The sequence below is a fragment of the Vanessa tameamea genome, chromosome 11 (genome assembly GCF_037043105.1).
Source record: "Vanessa tameamea isolate UH-Manoa-2023 chromosome 11, ilVanTame1 primary haplotype, whole genome shotgun sequence".
NCBI classification, from domain to species: Eukaryota; Metazoa; Arthropoda; class Insecta; order Lepidoptera; family Nymphalidae; genus Vanessa; species Vanessa tameamea.
The window spans coordinates 12,858,082-12,872,208 of record NC_087319.1 but is presented as its reverse complement, the minus strand read 5'-3'; the positions used below and the strand labels follow the sequence as shown (position 1 = coordinate 12,872,208).

At 42.0% G+C, this 14,127-nt stretch overlaps 2 protein-coding genes across 2 annotated transcripts; one reads left to right on the top strand and one right to left on the bottom strand.

Moving 5' to 3' along the window:
* Window positions 1-3,372: 3,372 nt before the first annotated feature.
* LOC113404934 (tetraspanin-11-like) lies at window positions 3,373-6,017 on the bottom strand. The gene is made up of 4 exons (XM_026646012.2): window positions 5,766-6,017; window positions 4,140-4,284; window positions 3,943-4,061; window positions 3,373-3,819 (listed from the first exon to the last, which is right to left on the bottom strand). The coding sequence occupies exons 1-4, from the start codon at window positions 5,829-5,831 to the stop codon at window positions 3,373-3,375; spliced, it is 777 nt and encodes a 258-aa protein (XP_026501797.2). The 5' UTR covers window positions 5,832-6,017.
* A 247-nt stretch (window positions 6,018-6,264) lies between these two features.
* Window positions 6,265-13,676, top strand: LOC113404936 (condensin-2 complex subunit H2-like). The gene is made up of 10 exons (XM_026646017.2): window positions 6,265-6,427; window positions 6,611-6,731; window positions 7,123-7,319; window positions 8,088-8,367; window positions 9,081-9,384; window positions 10,881-11,015; window positions 11,100-11,141; window positions 11,249-11,427; window positions 11,586-11,804; window positions 11,930-13,676. The coding sequence occupies exons 1-10, from the start codon at window positions 6,345-6,347 to the stop codon at window positions 12,059-12,061; spliced, it is 1,692 nt and encodes a 563-aa protein (XP_026501802.2). The 5' UTR covers window positions 6,265-6,344; the 3' UTR covers window positions 12,062-13,676.
* The last annotated feature ends 451 nt before the right edge of the window (window positions 13,677-14,127 follow it).

Genomic DNA, 14,127 nt, shown 5'->3' with positions numbered 1-14,127 from the left:
TATATACAAAAATTACACCAAAAACTTGCAAATGAACATGACTAGTACTCGATTTGCATTGGTACAAATGAGTGTATTGCCTAAGTAAAGGTACATTTTGTTGCCACTCCATGTTAATATAAATAACAGAGGTATTCATTTTAAGAGTTTTCAGTGGGTAAAATATTTTTGTATGCTTCAGAACTTAGACGAATAACAATTTTAAACGCATAACAAGGTATTTAGATATCTACGCGCCAATCGCCACAACACGCTCGAACAGACCGCTTCGCTCGAAAGTGGTTTGTGTGATAGAACCCTTACTAACCCGCGAAGGGCCGGGCGTTTAGGCAACCGGAGAGACCAAGACGACGGTATGTGGCGAGACAGAATCGAATCGCATTTCGTCCGCGTAAGCTGTTTATGATGTCGCGTTGCGTCGGCGCGCGGCCAATGTGCATTCGACGCGCCGGCACTCCGGTGCCGCCACCGCGCATTATGATGTAAATTGCACGAGGAAGTCGCGACCGCGCGGCGCAGTCTGCACACATTTCCTCGAGTTTTTTTTCAATTTTATTAATAATAAAGCATTCTTGATCTCCTTATTATGATGACGCATTTTATTGATTTTATTCGTTATCTGCTGCGCCCGTGCACATCTCTCATACCGGTGCAGCACGGCTACCACTCGCTAAAGTGAATTATAAAAATATAACGTCCGCCGCGATCCAGCGGCCTTTAAATACCGTTCCACACCGGACCCGCTTCTTAAGCTGCAACACAAATATGTAATGCTCATACGGTCGGGGCAGAAGCGGCCGCTTCTGAAACGATGGAGCGACAAAATAAAAGGCTTTATAATTATTTAATACATTTATTAGTGTTCAAAACATTCTGCGAACGAGTGGTCACATTACAACACTACACGCATATGGCACCGCGGGCGCACCGCGACGCTTGCGAGCTGCGGCCGCTCAGCGCTCCGGGCGGCCCCCGTGCGACACGGAGGGCCCCCTGGGTGAGGTCGGGTCAACACGACGGCATATCGCGCGCCAGTTGGCGACTCCCCTCGTATGTGACCAAATGCCATCCGTCGCGTCGGGCGAAGGCACATGCACAGCTGGGAGTTCGTAGTCGGAGAGTACGAAAGCCTGCTGCGCTCCCTTCGCTGCCGCCCGCGCGGGCCGCCGCCGGCCCTCCGGTGACAACGACGCGACTACGTCAACCCTACACTCGTGAGGAGCTACTTGTCGCAAACATCGCAGTGCAATATTGTTATACAAAAAAACTTAAAATTAAATTAAATATCATCCGAATAGAAAACTCCGAGTCGGTGTGACTCAGAGTCTTCCTCGCCGGCCGGGCGCGCCCGATCGTTTCCCTTCGTGGACTTCTGTTCGGTCAGGTTTGGGTTGCACTGCGTATGATATGTAAACACAATCCGTCGGTCTATCGGTCGGGCGGCGCCCTACGCGACTGTTTAAAGGTAATCTATAAAATATATGCACTCGACGGAAACACGACGCCCGAGGCGCGCTTCGCGGTCCCCGTACGAGTACATCGATATAAATCTCAAAACAATTTCATAAATAACTTATCATATTATGCATTAAAGCGAGAAGTAAAAATTTGTACTCATGGGCGGCCACCGGCGACCGGCTGGCCCGTCCCGGCGGCCGGCGGGAGGTATCACTACAAATAAATCAGTCGAACTTAATGTCTATAGCGGGAGGTACAGATCGGCAGTGAGCATTCCGTCGGAGCGGTCAGTCCCTTCGGCGCTGCCGGCGCGGCGCGGGTAGCGGTAGCGTCGACGTATACGGCACCGTAAGGTTACAAACATCGTTAGCTTACAATCTATCTCGATTGATTAGATTGTAATCTAACGATTTTTGTAACCTTACGGTGACGTATACACGATACACACCCCACCGAGAACTCGTATTCGCTTCCGTCGCTTCTGTATAACGCTCCGCGCGCTCCAGCCGTCCCGTTTCATAATCTGAGACCATCGAGCATCGAGCGAGCAGTGTGAATACTACACTTATTTCGAGTAAAAATCAAGAGCGTTAATAAACGCATCACTGATACGCGCGTGAAGGGCGAGTCTGTCCGGAGGCCCGACTCGCGGCGAGTGAACTACGACTACAAGTACACGTGAAGAGGACACACAACTACAAGTAATGAGGCTACCGAGACAACGCACTCTTAACACTAACACGAGCCTCGGTTCCGACTCCTTCCACACAGTGGCGCAGTGGCGGACTAAGCCTGTCCGAGGCCCCCGGCGGCAAAGCTGAATGAGGACCCCAACTTTAAAAAAAAATTGTTTTACAAGCTTTTTATTCAGTTTACATTTAAAAACATATATATTATGTTTACGTGTGTAGGTACTGAGCACATTTTAGCAGTCTCATTTAGAATTCGATCAGGGGAACGCGGATGCATTTGGGGGGCCCCCAAGACTGATGGCCCCGGGGCGAGCGGCCCCTTCCGCCCCCCTGTCGGTCCGCCACTGCTTCCTAAAGTTAATAATAAATACCAAACGAAACATTCAATAAATAAACACGTTAACTCCACCCGACGCGTACGAAGCGCAAACGAGACCCGGCGCTCCTCCGTGCACGAAACCGTCCCCGTAAATATTTGACCGATGGCGTTACATTTGCACTCACGGCGCTTCTGAGAAGTGCTCTCTTTATTCATATCACTATGTGCGACAGTCGGTCATTATCAAATTCTTATAAATAGCAAGCTGACAAGAGACATCATTTTTGACTTTGACTTTGACATCGATAGAATAGTTTATAGCAAACGTCGCCATCGGCCGTCCGGCGCCGGCGCGGGCCGGCCCGGTTGTTGTTTACGCTTCGTAGAGGCGAGTAGGTGGGAAATAAATATAAGCTTATAATTATATCGAAACCCGAATGCGGTCTGGCGCACGTCCGGCGTCGCGGCGCCGGCGAGCGGGAACGGTGAGATACTTGTCTTTTAACAATATTCTTCAGTCTTGTTTGTAAATAAATATAAAAATAGGAACGAGTAAAGCAAACGCAATAAACGATACGACCTCATAGGATACCTCGACCGGCGGTCGCGGTGGTCGGGCGGTCGGTGGTGAACAACATGACTAGGGTAAATGTGATGAAACACTGGCCGGCGGGCGCGCCGCTCTGTGCTCTGCTTGTGGACATTCTGTTTCCTCGCGCACGACGTCACGCGTTACATTATATACTTCCGAACCGTGCGCTGCCAATCAGTGACGCCCTCGAACGTCAATCCCATAAGTCTCACAAACGATCCGATCCCTTTCGGAGCCGCGCCCCCCGCGCCCCCCTCCCCCCCGCACCGCCTCGCCCCCGCGCCGCCCGCACGCCCCGCCCGCGAGCCGGCCTAGGCCTTGTAGCGCGGCGGCGGGCGCGCGCGCAGGCACAGCGCCAGCGCCAGCAGCAGCGCCGCGCCGTGCGCGCCCAGCAGCGCCGCGCCCGCCAGCAGCGGGCCGCGCGCCGCGCGCTCCAGCGCCGCCAGCACGCGCGCCGCGCACGCCGCGCGGTGCAGGCCGGCGCCGCCGCGCGCCGCGGCCGGCACCACGCGCGCCGCCTCGCACGCGGCGCCGGCGCGCGCGCAGCACGACGCGGGCACGGTGTAGGTGGCGGGCGGCGCGCGCACGCTGAGGTCCAGCGCGCCCGGCGCGCGCGCCCAGCCCGCCTGCTGCCAGTCCAGCGCGCTCTCGGCGCCGCAGCACTGCAGCCCGTGTTGGATCGCGTCGAGCATCTGCGTGCGCGCCGGCAGCACGCCGTAGTCGTGCAGCAGCGTGTAGCGCAGGCGGTCGCGCAGCGCCTGCGTGTTCCGGGGCGATTTATACGAATCGACGGTTAGGTAGAGGACTGAAGTCGTCGCCATGTCTCGACGCTGCGAGACGTGTGCATATGGCGAGACCCTCGTCACGGGTCGAGGCCCGACCTGCTTGAGTTGCGGTGCGTGCGCGGCGCCCCACCACGCCGCCGCCCCCTCCGCCACCGCGCTCAGCGCGAGCAGCGCGAAAGCGCCCGCGAGCAGCGACGCCGAGCCGCGGACGGCGCCTGCGACACGAGAATCGCGATGAGAGCCTGAGCGACCTCGCCGGCTGTTTAACGATGATGGTACAACTCAATCGCTACCCGCCAGAGCGGCCACGGCCCCCAGCGTCAGGACGGCGGCCCACACGGCGAGCGCGCACAGGCCGGCGCGGCCGGCGCTGGTCTCGGAGGCGCGCCCGTCCCACAGCGCCCAGCCGGCGAACGCGCACACGCCCACGCCCACGATCTGAAACGGAAAATAGACTAATTTAACAGTTTTCATAAATAATTTGCCTGAAACTTTCGATGAAGATACACACACTCTTTTCATCAAATCACAATATACTTTATTTTCAAAGGAACTTCAAACAGTCCATTGCTTATGAAACAATTTGAATTTTTTATTGCTTGAATATAGTTCCCGTGTAAAAAGACCCTTTTTAAATTTGAAGCAAAGTTACCACTACAATACACGTACAGTACACCACATAAATGCATGGTGCATTAGGGGTATTTGAAATCTTTAATATTTCTTCCACTGGCATTAGCACAGGTCAAGGTGGCCTATTAAAATACAGATATTAAAATATTAATTTTAAGTAAACAGACTATTTTATCTTTAATCCAAATTTCTCACACAATACAGTTATCTGAATACCTAATTGTAGTACATTACAATCTTATCACTTTGTTCCGTGTGGAAGTTTTATATTATTTTTATGTCTCAAATTTTTTTATAAATACTAGTTTAAAATAACCTGATGCTAGTGCACCATTGCCCATAGATTTTGGTGTCTTAACAACTTTAAAACACTCCTTACATTGCCAATTCGCCACCACCCTTTGAGATGTTATGTCTTTTGGGCCTTTATATACAATAGCTCACCCTTCAAACCGAAGAATGTAAATGAGTGTATTGCCATTTTCCAGCAGAATATCTGACAAGTGGATGTTACTACCCAGACAGACTTTTACCACAAAGTATGTAACTTATGTAAGTATTTTACAAGTGTTAAAAAATTACACTTTAACATAATTTTAGTTAAAACCAGTCAATCAACCAACACTTTACTAGTATATTGAGGATATTCAAGAATAAGATGACAGATCAATGTTCAAGTAAGCTTCAGTGAGGCGTGGTTTGTTTACGTAAAGAGTCTGCTTGTAACATCTGTTTTATACAACTAAAGCTTGCTACTGGAAACTTGTTTTGACTTCATCCTATACTTTAATAGCAACTGTTAGCTCACCTATAAAAATAGTCCTGCAAACAGATGAGGTCAATAAATAATTGAAAACAATACAATTGTTGGTTTGTAATATAGTAATGATTGAAATTGATGAATGGTATAATACACTTTTAAAAAACACAAAACTTACTTCTCTCCACTCTAACAAGATAATTATAGAAGATTGCATATCTATTGAGCAAAAGAGGAATTAAACATGTCAGTAGTATAATAGATACAACTGACACAATATGCCATCTTTCTACATAAATATTGTCCATGCAGGAAATAACGAATAACAGTAGTAAATATGACATGTACAGCAATAGGAAATCATCTTTATATAATTCTATTCTCATAAAAATGCATCAATCTGCAAACGCAAACGCTTAAAATAGAAACTCCAAAAAACATAACACATTGAGTTTAAGTGCTATAATTGATCATTTTTATAGAAAAATAAAAAAGAGATGATTAAACTTTTAAATTGAGTACTTACGAGAAATAAAATGTTGAATATTATCAACAAACACTTCATCAATGAGTAGCAACGAGACATACCCATGTTTACCTAATTTAATGCGAATGTAAGATATAGATTCATACAAATGTTTTTAACGGATTCGCTAATATTTCTTGATATATATTATTTCTTCATTAAATATACACTGTTTTTAGTGATCAATAGCTTTTTTTATTTATAATTGATATTTTGTAAACACAATACTCCTCCCATTCTCATCCAAATGTCATAGATTAATGAATTACTCATAAAATATATCTTATCTGTGAATTGTTTAATAGTATTTTTTTAATTGTATTTATTGCATAATAGTATATTAATATATTTCATAATTTACAAAAAAATTAAGTCTATTTCAATATTAAAATAAAGTTCAGTAATACTTAAAAAGTGTTTTGGCAATAGTTGTTCATAGACAACACACGCGAAGCAAATTTATGTGGATACAGATAATTGAAGAGAACATAGAACGACTCGCGAACGCGAACAAACTTTTGACAGCGAATATTCTTTATAATAAGGAATATGGATTGTTTCCCCCGAAAACATAAATAAATGGCCACCGTTTTTATTACGTTTTTCCTAATCACACAACTTTATGTTTGTAAGATGGACGCCGACTGCAGGGAAAGACGAAGGTACTATTCTCATATAGAAATATTAACGAAAATGTCCTAGTAATGTTTAATTTCGCAATATGTTTTCGCAAATCAAAATAGCGCAATTGACAGAAAGTTTCGCGCCACAGCTATAAGTCGGCGCTTATGTTGTGCTCGCGACGCCTCTCAGTTATGTTATCAATGGAAACACATTGTTTTCAGGAATATATCTCAACGAAGGAATCGGTGGAGCATGAATTCACAAAGATTGGAAGAAATTGTGGCGGAGCTGATGAGACCCATCAGCGACGTCCGCCGAAGTTTCGACACGGACCTAAGCGCGGTGAGTCCCGCTCCCGGCTAAAGGCCGTCCCGCCACTTTTGCTTGTTTGACAGAATACCCTTCAATACACTAATACAAAACATGTTGTTTTGCAAACTATTTAAAACGCTACAATTTCGTTGAAATATTATAATGTATATTTATCTAAGAAGGAATGTTTATTGTATGTGGTTAAACAAGAGCAAACACGCTTCATCGCCAACAAAATGTCAGAGACGAAAAGCATGTACTACCTTTATTAGAATTTATAAAAAACTTGAATTTCTTATTATATTAGTATATAAATACTTATAGTATTCTTTGTCAAAATGTAATTTTGAGTATCAATAATAATAATCTTATTAGAAAAAAGTGGCTTAAGAGTAGGAATGATATACTATTTGTATTGTAGTTGTTGGAGGAGTACCTGACGGAGGCGGGCCTCCATGCTCTGGATGCAGAGGAGAGAGAGGTGGAGAATGCCACTATTCCAAACTTTGCAGAGCTAGCATTGTTGCTGCAGCAATCTGCCAGCATCTACAGCAGGAAGGTTGACTTCCTTTACCAACATGTACTAAATGTCAGCGAATCATTACATAATAGTACTCAGTAAGTATACTAAATGCTTTTATATCTTTGTTATAACTACTTTTCTTGAAAATCAGATATTTAATTGCAAATTGTATTTCACTTTTTGGAGTTTGTATAATTTAATTAATAATTTAATTCAAAAGAAAAAAAAATTGTAACAAAGAGTTGATTGCTTGTAACAACCTTCAACATCCCGCACACAAGCTAATATTATCAGTATAATTAGTCCAAAATAAATATGTATTTTACTTCCAACTTGAACCTCAAGGTCAAATTTAATTCTATCTGTAGCACTATTCAAGGTGACAACTGAAGTAGAGAAAGATGCAAAAAATGTTTTGTATACATATATGAGATACAAAGGAGAATAATTGAATGTTTTGTTTTCTTGCACTATTCAATAGTTATTTTAGTATATTAAACAATTTTAGATTTTCAGGTATATATGAATACAAATAACATTAAATATATCTACCTATGACTGCAACATTAATTTGCATTTTGAGTAAATGATCACTAAGACACTAATAATTATATAATTTGATGTTAGTCATTCAAGTCAAGTCAGTCAAAACATTGTTACAAAACAATACATGTATGTAGTAGACGATCCCTCATTTTACCTGGTGACTTTCTCGATGATTATTAAAAAAATGTAGACATCGCTCTAACTATTTATTTTAAAACGATCGGTATCATCACCAGTACGAAGCCCTGGCACCCGAACCGAGTCCACCGTATTGCATCGTATCATTGGAGTAATCAATTCGTAATAAACATGTACAGAGAAGCGACCGCGAGCACGAGCACGGACGAGCCCCAGACGCCGTCGAGTGGCCGGCGGCGCCGCCGGGCGTCCGCGGCCGGCGAGTTCGTGCGCGTGGAGCTGGAGGCCAGCGCGGCGGCGCGGCGCGAGGCGGCCGTGCCGCGCCCGCCGCCCACGCTGCCGCGCATGTACGTGGAGCTGGAGCCGCGCGTGCTGGCCGACTGCGACGTGCCGCTGCGCGACTACGCCGGGGAGCCCATCGGCCTGCTCGGCGACTTCCACGTCACCTGGCGATTGCAGGTTCACACTTTCAATTATAACATCATTATACTGTATGAGTATTTCAAAAACTTGTATCGAAGCCTTTTGATGAATAAATTGTGAGTTTGAGTTGTTTCCCACTGTGATTCCCTTATGCTGCTTTGATTACATGAAATGGGCCGATACATCACGGCTATAGCTTTGCGGTACCACCCACTCATCACATATTCTACTGCTACACAACAAAACTTATTATTGTTGTGTTCCCGTTTAAAGGGAGAGTGAGCAAGGGCCATATCTTAGGTTGCGTGGTTGGTGGCGTTATGTAGAGTACAGTCTATATTTCATAAGGCACTAAAGTAGGAAAATATAAGCTGTGTTTAAACTGACAACTTAAACTTGAAGTCATGCATTCCTATCAATTACGCGTCAATAAAATTAACCAGTAATAGATTGTTCAACTTCTGAATCGGGGTATAAGCTGTCTCTATTCTAAATTTCATCTAAATCTGTCAAAGCCATTCTTGTCGATTATGAGTAACAATGCATATAGCTTTAACTTAACTTCAAAGATTCTCACTTTCCATTTCTATTATATAGTTGTGTTTTAGTAATCTCATGTTAATATTAAAAACCTACAAAAGTTGTACAATCCATTAATTACTGTAAAAAAATATCCCAGGTCACTTAAAAATTGACATCAATTTTTTATAAAGAAATACTTTATAGTGACTGTCAATATTCATCTTCAGGATGGACTCCTGGTCGAAGAGTTAGCGGGTGGAGGAGTGAGTGACTCATCGCTGAGAGCCTTGCCGCTCACAGAGCTGCAGGCAGCTATAGAGGCGGCGGCTCCTCCCTCGCCCCCTCCTTGCTTCTCGCCGCCTAGCTCACCGGTGCCGCTGCCTGCCACCTCGTCCCCGACACCACCCAGCTCCACGCCGGTACTCCTCTCTGCTCCCGCTACCCCTCCGCCAGAGAAGAGGGAGAGAAAGAGAAGAAACGACGGCAATGTCGCAGACATGGAGGGTGCTGTTAAACTACTAATGAATAAAAGTTAGTTTCTATTAGCATTACTTCAGTAAACTGATATGCCATCGGCAGAGACGTAAATAGATAGATAGACGAAAGGAAATGGGCACCCTTTCTATATATATAGCAAGAGATACATATACTCTATTCCAATGGGAATAGGAAAGAACCAAAACAAACAGTACTGTTGATAAGTCCGCTTTATGATTTACTACAAACAGTTCTTGATTAATATATCTTCACTTTTAATATAATAATATTTCACTTAACTACGTAAATCCACTTAAATTTAACTTTCAAAGTAACGAAAACAGTTTTGCCGACATTCAAAACGCCATTTTTCGATGAACGAACAATTAAAATGGAGGCCTCACTAAGGATGTTCGCTAAACGAATGCAGAATGAATAAATTTATACAGATAAAAAATATATTATTTTAGTTTTAACATATAGTTTAGATTTTTTTTTAAATATATATTTATTTAATTGGTTATAATATGGATTATAATATAATATAGAAATATAATATATAATATAGAAAGTTACATATTGTTCGATAAAAATGTTATTATTTTATATAGTAAGGTATAGACAAAAAATTTAAAAGAATTAATTCATTTTACAGAAAATATAGATATTAAAATATGATAATATTAAAATATAGATCAGTTTTATGCAAAGCAACACTTAATTTATAGTTTTAAAATAATACAAAAGTAAGATATTATTCGGAATTATCAAAAGTTTTTTTCTTACGACCTGGCTTTGTTTAAGCGAACTGTAATTGTAACCGGTTTAGTATTTACCTTTTGCCTACTGACTTTTGATTTGCCATCAACATGGACTACGCTGATTGAACATTTTTATTTAAGCCTAAAAATGCTGCTATATAAAAATTTGAATATGTACCTTTCTTGCAATTTACATAAAATTTATTTAAAAAATTACGTAAAGCCAATAAAATATATCATTCCTTAGCATTCTTTACCCATTCACTCAATAATTTTCTCCTCACTAGTGTAACTAAAATGTCATGTCAATTCAAGGTCAAAGTTATTTATTTATCTTTTCTTCTATTCTCATTGGAATAGAGTATATAGAAAGTGGACCCTACCATACAGTGTAAGATATGTTGCCCATCCTTCACATCACCTTTGTGCCTGTAGATAAATTGGTTCACATGCCTTAAAAAAAGAACAATACTCTTTTGTGATAGAATATGTGATGAGTGAGTGGTTTCTACCCAGATGAGCCCAGCAAAGCTCTACCACCAAGTAAAAAATTCAACAACTACTTTTAATTTATGTAATTGCTTTCATCTCATACATACAAGTTTACTTCTATTTGACTGTCCTCTGGCTGCAGTTAAACTGACTTAAATCAACCGTGGGCTCTAAATTAAATGCCAATGACACCGGTAGATTACTTTATATTAATCTAATTTCTAGTAGGATTCTAACAATATTTAGAAATATTTTAGTAACAATTTAATAATGAAAAATAAATGAACACAATGACAGGACTGCGGCGCAGATTTCAATGCGTGGAGGAGTTCAGTATCCCGGAGGAGTGGGTGAGCCGCGTCGTGCGCGCGCGCAAGGCGGCCGTGCTGCACGCGCGCCGCGCGCTCGCCGAGCCGCCAGCCGCCGCGCTGGGTGAGCGGCGCTTTAAACCACTCGAATCTTACTTTGCATTCACTGTAACACCCCAGGTGTAATACGACAAATATTCATTTCCAGATTTCCGTGGATTCGATATTTCTGCCTCGGTAGACGTCGGAGGTGAGTGAACTGAATATATGACTATGAAGAACTTCAATTTCTCTAATGCAGTCGACTATAACGAAATCGAAGCAACAATTACATTGGGGTCATTTCTACTCTCGCAGGCTTCGTCGGGTGGAGCACGTCAGAGGCGGTACAAGCGGCGCTGGCGGCGGAGGCGACGGCGGCGGCTCGGCGCCCGGACGACAGCGACGACGACGGGTTCTTCGAGCAGAGCTCGCTAGGCGACTCCGACACGTCGCGCAACGACGACTGCGGCGCGCCCACAGCCACGGCGCTAGCGGTATTGAACATTAATTATTATCAATTATGTAAAATTCGTCATTTTACATAATTCAAAAGTACTCGTAAAATGCAATCTAAATAAAGAACATTTTGATTACAAAGCCTGGCACGGTTTTTGTTCGCCTCATCGCCATAATCAACGATCTCGTGACCCAGGCGCTGCCCGGCTCGCCGGAGTGGTCGTCGTGGCGGGAGCGCGTGGTGGCGCGCGCAGCGGCGACGGAGGCGCGCGGCGTGGACGTGCAGCGCTCGGCCGCCGCGCTGCTGGTGGCGGCGCAGGCGCTGCCGCCCTGCAGCCCCTTCTCGACGTTGCTCGAGCGGACGGCCGAAGACGCGGGAGACGTGTCCAAGCTGTTCCTCGCCACGCTGTTCCTGGTGAGCTACTCCTGCTCCACCATGTTTATCTCCTCGCTGCTTTACTTTAATTATTTTGTCATAGTTAAAAGCACATGCGGAATCAAAATTTTGTTTCCTTTATATATTTCATGGAATCATTTTAGGCGAACGCCGGCAACGTGCAAATAGTTCAAGGGCCGCCCTTAACGTTGAACACCTTCTCGGTTCGGCTCGTGTCGACGGACGAGCGCCTGTACCGCACCGTGGCCGCAGCCGACGAGCAGTTCCTACGGTAAAGGCAGCAGGAGACTTCATCCTGTGTACATGATCATGATACTTGAACTATAATGTGATGAAGGTACTCTTATTTGGTGCTGGTTTTATAGACAAAGATTTATTGTGCATTATGGAATTGCTCTAGTAATAAACGGTGCGCTATGCAAGTTAACATATCAATGAACTGAAGAAGCTAAGCTGGCTGTGAGCGCGCTGGATGTTATTATAAAAAGAAAAAGATTTAAATATATGATATATAGAGTGTAAATAGTTATACCAGCGTCAATGTTGCGTAGACAACACGGTGTCGTCGCCCAGTACATGTGCACATGTTTGGAGATTACATGTAACTATTTGTGTTCCATCTCAGAATGTAAAACTTTACGCTTATCGAGGTGAAATTTATATGCATGTATTATATTTTATGCTTTACACAGATGTCTAAGTTTCTTTACTTTTAGTGTAAATACAAATGAAATAACCCTTTACGTGTTCAGGTAATAATGTCTGCGTTAATCGAATTTTAATTTTATATGATAATTTTAAATTATAATATAATTCAAATGGTATTGTTGTCATGTCATACTTCATATTGATTATAATTGCAGCTCTATGTATAATGTATATAAAGTAAATAGTATATTGGCATATCGCGTCATACCCTTATGTGTTGTAACTGTTGCTAATGTAGTTGTACATTTGAATTTATTCAATCACTGTTCTTTGTAGAATCTGTCTAATATTTAAAATATACAATCACAAATATTTAACTACTAAGGTATTTTTCAGTGCAGATAATATTCTCTTACAATTACAATTACAGCATTTTGTAGTGACTTTCATATAAAGATATGGAGGTGACAATTTATAGCTAAATATTATATAAATGTACATTTATATTGAATATATTACACCACCAACAGACCCCACTACTAGTACCACTGCATGCAGCTTGTAACAACCAAATACCAAAAACATTAATTATACGCTCAATCGCTGTAAGAGTGTAGAGATAAGTTGTAAGTATTATCAATGTGTCTGTGTCTGTGTGTGTGTGCGTATCGTCGGAGGCAGGGTACTCTTATAGACCTAATAGGGTTGACAGCTCCCTTCAGTGCACTCTGTTTTATTTATTAAACGAAAGATCTTTAAACTTCTTTACCTAATCTTTAGAGTATTTACTATATCGTAACTTAAATATTTTATAAATAATACCGTCCCTTTTGACAATTATTAGAATAAGAATAATGTATTTTTTTAAATATAAAAAATATATTAGCGGACTTAATGACTTCTAACAATAACTATTAATAGTAAAATAAGGACTAAATTTATTAAATTTTAGCACACTAATATCTTTCTGAACAAATATTGTTTTCAAAATGCATTATGTAATTCATTATTTATACATATATAATTACATTAACAGTGTTGTGATACTGTTGATTCGTAAGATCTGAATTAAAGTACATATAAATTGTGCCTTCGATATTTCGGACACGGAGTGCACTGAATAATGTAATTTGTGAAATAAATAAAGTAAGTTGTAAGAGGACGGCTATGAGCTGGTTGCGAGCACAATCGAGTGTAAATAAAGCAAGGACAGACTCGTGGGAGTGGCCAAAATATAAATAATGTTGTTATTTTGTTTATAAAACACTACAATCTAAAAGAGTTGGTTTTTTTTTCCTGAATAATATATTCAAGAGCGTTTATTGCCGCTTCTCAGTTTCTGACTACTAACTACGTATATGTGTGTTAAACACAACTATAGTCGAGCCAAACGATTTCAAGCATGGTGATGCATTGCATTATTTATTCCGTATATATTTTCTATGATGTTTTTCAATTGTATAGAAAATAACATACCATCTGAATTAATAAAATATTGAAATAATTTATTGGATATACAAATATTTAATATATCAAAAATAAAAATATTAAAATCGATAGTTACTCATAGTAAACGTATATTTTTCGTTGTCTATGATTTCTTGCGTAATTTTATTATTAAATTTTTCCATCAAAACAAAAATTTTGGGGTACAGCTATTGTAATCATACAAATCAATATAGTCATTATTTGC

Bases quoted from the DNA above. Each gene is read 5' to 3' on its own strand.
- LOC113404934 (XM_026646012.2), bottom strand. From the start codon at position 5,831: ATGGGTATGTCTCGTTGCTACTCATTGATGAAGTGTTTGTTGATAATA. The intron at 4,285-5,765 runs GTAAGTACTCAA...TTTCCGTTTCAG, and splicing joins TATTCAACATTTTATTTCTC to ATCGTGGGCGTGGGCGTGTG. The intron at 3,820-3,942 runs GTCGGGCCTCGA...CGGAACACGCAG, and splicing joins ACGCACCGCAACTCAAGCAG to GCGCTGCGCGACCGCCTGCG.
- LOC113404936 (XM_026646017.2), top strand. From the start codon at position 6,345: ATGGCCACCGTTTTTATTACGTTTTTCCTAATCACACAACTTTATGTT. The intron at 6,428-6,610 runs GTACTATTCTCA...CATTGTTTTCAG, and splicing joins GACTGCAGGGAAAGACGAAG to GAATATATCTCAACGAAGGA. The intron at 9,385-10,880 runs GTTAGTTTCTAT...ACACAATGACAG, and splicing joins TAAACTACTAATGAATAAAA to GACTGCGGCGCAGATTTCAA.